The 4923-nt window shown below is 35.2% G+C and overlaps 1 protein-coding gene across 1 annotated transcript in view; it reads left to right on the forward strand.

The window, feature by feature from the left end:
• The window catches only part of LOC106872771 (claspin), a 59663-nt gene that overhangs the window by 17717 nt on the left and 37023 nt on the right, over positions 1-4923 (forward strand). The window contains exons 10-11 of the mRNA XM_014919871.2: positions 2982-3127; positions 4164-4288. Of these exons, the coding sequence (XP_014775357.1) occupies positions 2982-3127; positions 4164-4288 (271 nt within the window). The remainder of the gene's footprint in view (positions 1-2981; positions 3128-4163; positions 4289-4923) is intronic.

The raw sequence follows: 4923 nt of genomic DNA on the forward strand, positions 1-4923 counted from the left end.
GTGTATTTGTGTCAGGCACATATGTATGCACATGCTGATTATTAATGAAGTCATTTCCAGCCTTTGTACTGTTGGTGTTTAATGATCAAAGAGAAATATAACCTTAATTTGAAACAGATGAGGTTTGGCGACAGGTAGAATATTCAGCTGTAGAAAATTTGCTTCAATAAATATCATCTGACCCATGCAAACATGTAAAAATGGATATTGAAACAATGATGAAGATTATCATTTCTCACTCCAACTCTCTCCATAAATCCAAAATTTTATTTTGGAATTTACGGGAGCAACTGTCTTCAAAGACTCATATTGTCATTGAATGCTCGAAATGAGGAGTAGATAGACAGCTGACAACTGATGAAGGGTCGTTCTCTGTGTTACTTGTCTTGTTTTCCATTTTTTTCTCTCGTTATTTGCGTATTTAACTTGTTTGTTTTTATACTTCATGTTGTTTAGACAGTCGGTGATGTCCTGTACCCATATATGCACATATATATATATTATTTATATTATTATTTAATTGAATGCCACGCATCCATTTCCAATTGAGTTTATATATTTATAGATAGATAGATAGATATACGAGGTCTGAGCAATAAGTATCTGGACTGTTGCCATAGTAGTGAAGCTAAAGCACACAGAGTGAAGCTGCTTGGCATACATTGACCCTGACCTCTGCTGTGCATTTGCACTAAGTTTTAACATTCTGGCTCACTTCTGCTGTTTATTATGGCATCAGTCCAGATGAGACCATGTACGTATGTGTGTCTATATATATATATATATATATATATATATATATATATATATATATATATATATATATATATATATATATAAATATAAACACAACAGGAAATTGGAAATTTTTTGGTATTATTTTTTTCACCTTTACATGTGTTTCATCTGCTAATAGAAATTACGTAGTTTTACATGTTAGATAGGCATGTAAGGAATTGCCTATTAGAAATTCTTCAGACTGAGGAAACAGCTGGGATTTATCCGAACTACCTACACTATATATATATATATATATATATATATATATATATACACACACACACACACACACGGACACCTGTCTTTTTTTGTTTTCTGTAACTTTGAACTCTATATACATATATATTTATGATCATTATTTTTATGTCAGCTTCTCCATGCTGGCATGAGTTGGATGAGGCTTATTGAGGCAGTAGTCTACAGCCTTCCTGTTACCAACTCTTGTTTTTCAAATATGGTATATTTATTCCTTTGGTCTCCACACTTTGAAATTGCTGAACTATGAGACACATTATTCACAAGAATGTAATTAAACTTTGCAAGTTTGTTCAAAGCATATCAATGCAAAGACAAGTAAAAAGAAAAACACTTACATATACTTGATGAGCTTCCATACAGTTTCTATCTTCCAAATTTTACTCACGAGGCATTGAATAATAGGCAAGGGTTAGCAACATGTAAGGCATCTGGTTGTGAAACAGTTCTAGCATGTATGTCCTAACCACATGGTTCTAGGTTCAGTCCCCCTGTGTGGCATCTTGGGCAAGTGTCTTCTACTATAGCCTTGAGCTGACCTTGTGAGTGGATTTGGTAGACTGAAACTGAAAGAAACCTGTTGTGTGTTTGTGTTTGTCCATCACCACTGCTTGACAAACTGGTGCTGGCGTGATTGCATCCCCATGACTTGATGTAATGGTAGAGTGAAGAATAAAGGAAAAGAGAGAGAATAGTGGATAGCCATACAGGGATTGTCTGGAGATGGAATTGGGGACAGTATCAGGGTGTGATTGAAGAAGAATATGATGTGAGTGAGTGGTTGTGTGTGGAGAATAAAGTGAGAGTGTGAAGGTAATGGATAACATTGAAGATGGGTGATGATGAGCGAGAGAGTGGTGGATAGTCATGGAAGTGAGTATTGTGTGATAGAGGAGGGAGTAATGAGAGAGCAAGAGAGTGTGATGATTAGCCATAAATTGAATATGGACTGGTCCAATGTTATGTCTTCCCTCATTGCACAGATGGTGAGAAGGACGAAAATGTGTGATAGCAGGATGGTGCATTGGTAGGAGACAGAGAGAGTGACAAAGAGGATGGAAAAGGAGATGTATCATTATCATTTGTCGTTGTTTAACGCCCACCTTCCATGCTGGCAGGAGCTGGTCAGGCAGAAGACTGCACCAGACTTCTGTGCCTGTTTTGGTACAGTTTTTACAGCTGGATGCCCTTCCTAACACCAACTATTCCACAGAATGGACCAGGTGCTTTTATGGGGCACCAGCACAGGCAAAGTCAGTTTTGTCATGGTTTTTACAGCTGGATACCTTTCCAAATGCCAACCACTTTACTATGTGGACTGGATGCTTTTTACGTGGCACCAGCACTGGCAGGGTCACCAAGCAACTTACAAGACAAAGATCTTTTGAGAGAGAAGGGGCATTGGAGAAGGTGATCTTGTATCAGATGATGAAAGGTTAGAGTGTATGTAGATACTTAATATGAACATAATAATTGGCTGAGGATCATATGTAGCTATTACACATCCCAATCACCATCACAGTCAACAATTTTATAGTCATTTTTCCATGCTTGTATAATTTGAGCAGGCCATTAATCACAGTCCTTTATCATCTCCTTTGTGACATTCAGCCTCATGGGGTCTGTTCTCTTCACTTTGCACCATATTCTTTGTCTCTCTCTTTAACAGTTTCCTTCCACTTTGAGTGCACGACACATGTTTGTGAATCTGGTTTCTACCTTAAACATCACATATGCATTTACCAGCATATGTATAAATCTAGGTTTATTAAATTTATACATTTAAATTTATTTAAAACTTATGATCCTGCCACATGCTGTCACAGTACTTCATGTGTGTGTTTGTGCTTGTACAATTGAATAAATAAATGAAAATAACTTACATAGATTCATATGAATTGTTAATTTTGAAAATGCATATTTTTCTTTCTGTTAATGAATGCTAGGTTTCATGCAAAAGTTTAAATATTTCGGCTGAAGAAACTCAGGATTTGTACAAGAGTTTTGGTGATTTCCAATCTCCAGAAATGAATTCAAACAGCTTGAAGTTTCCTATTGATTCCCAAGCATCACCTATGCTGGATGAGCAAGGGTTAGTATTGAACTAGGATTGCAATTGTTTTTGTTTCATTAACAAAATTCTAACTGGTTAACAACAGTTGTTTTACTAAATTCATCATTATTTTTTTAAACTAAATTAAAACAAAGCAGTGTATTTCAACAGATATATAATAACAAAAGGGTTAACCCTTTTTGATACCAACCTGAGACAGCTTTTGATTGTTTTAACCCTTTAGCATTCAAATTACTCTGTCAAATTTATTTGCAATGATTTGAATTAGTCCTGCATTACCTTGTAGCTTTGAGATTTCAATAACATGATTGTTTATTTTTAGAATGACATTGTAGGGTAAGTGTGAGAAGTCAGATCTGGCCACTTTAAAGATTAAACAGATAGATTATTTTGGCCAGATATGGTTGGTTTAGATGCTAAAGGGTTAAAGAGATCTGAATTAAAACCTTCCATCAAAATTTCATGTTAACTTATTAGCATTCAAGTTATTCTGTCAAATGTAATGCTTATTAATTCACATTGTTTGGAATTAATAACGCATTATCTTGTAGTTTCAAGATTTCAATGATGTGGTATTTTAATTTTAAAATGACATTATAGAGTAGGCGTGAGGGGCTGGATCTGGCCAGTGTGATCATAAAGCAGGTAGAAAATTTTGACTGGATATGGTCAGTTTAAATGCTAAAGGCTTAATTTATGTTTAGCTTAATAACGACTATTATTTTACTGAATTCTTTATTACTTACAAAATTCACTGAAACAAAAGCAGCATACTTCAACAGAACGAAGCTAACCAGAGAATCTCCATTCCTCTATAGAAGAACATTACAAAATACTGTTATTTTATTTGAAATTCTTCTACTGCCATCCTTCCAATCTCCTGGGCCAGAATATTTGTTGTGAAGTTCACTTTAAATTATTAGGAGTTTCTTCCTCTGCTCAGTAATGAATTGCAGTTTTAATGGTGCAATGCTGTTGTGAGATTTCTAGCCATTGTCTCCTCTACGTTAAATTTTCTGCATTTCTAGTAAATGGACATATTTGAATATTTCAGATTTCTGCGAGTTAAGTCTTTGGGTGCGACGACCCACAAGCCTAAGCGTTCAGCACTGGACTCATTGTGTGATACTCAGGACAATATGGATGATGTTATTGGATTATGCTCTGGACAGTTTGCAGGTATTTATTTGGTTTTCTCATCTTTTATTTGTTATGTATGGCTCTGCAACAAGCATGTATACATGTGCAACACACACACACACACACACACGCTCACACACAAACACACCTGCGCTCACACATATTTATATTTATATCTATTTATATGCATACATTTATATACCTTGGAATAAGCACAGCCCTGTGGTTAAGAAGTCTGCTTCAGAACCCTGTGGTTTAGGGTTCATTCTCTGTGTGTGGATGGTGTTAGCTGGTGCCTTCTACTTCAGCTGTGGGTTGACCAATGATTTGTAACTGAAATTATCTGAGAAACTGGAACTGAAAGAAGCCTGCCATATATATGTGTGTGTGTGTGTATATATATATATATATATATATATAAATGCTAATGTCAAACAGTGAGAATGAGTGCTCAACACTGCTTTGATGGGTAAATATTTCTTTATTTGTTGGTAAAGAAGGCTACCATTGGTTTCATGCTGAGAAGTCTCAGCAATTATCAAATTATCAAACCTGCCACACAGGACATTAAAAATGTATTGTTGATTTAAAATAGGTAAGTTTTATTGAAACTTATGTTTTTTTTTTTGATAATTTCCCTTTACTTTTTCTTTTTGTTCTGAACCTTAGAAGCT

Source organism: Octopus bimaculoides, chromosome 11 (assembly GCF_001194135.2).
Source record: "Octopus bimaculoides isolate UCB-OBI-ISO-001 chromosome 11, ASM119413v2, whole genome shotgun sequence".
Lineage (NCBI taxonomy): Eukaryota > Metazoa > Mollusca > Cephalopoda > Octopoda > Octopodidae > Octopus > Octopus bimaculoides.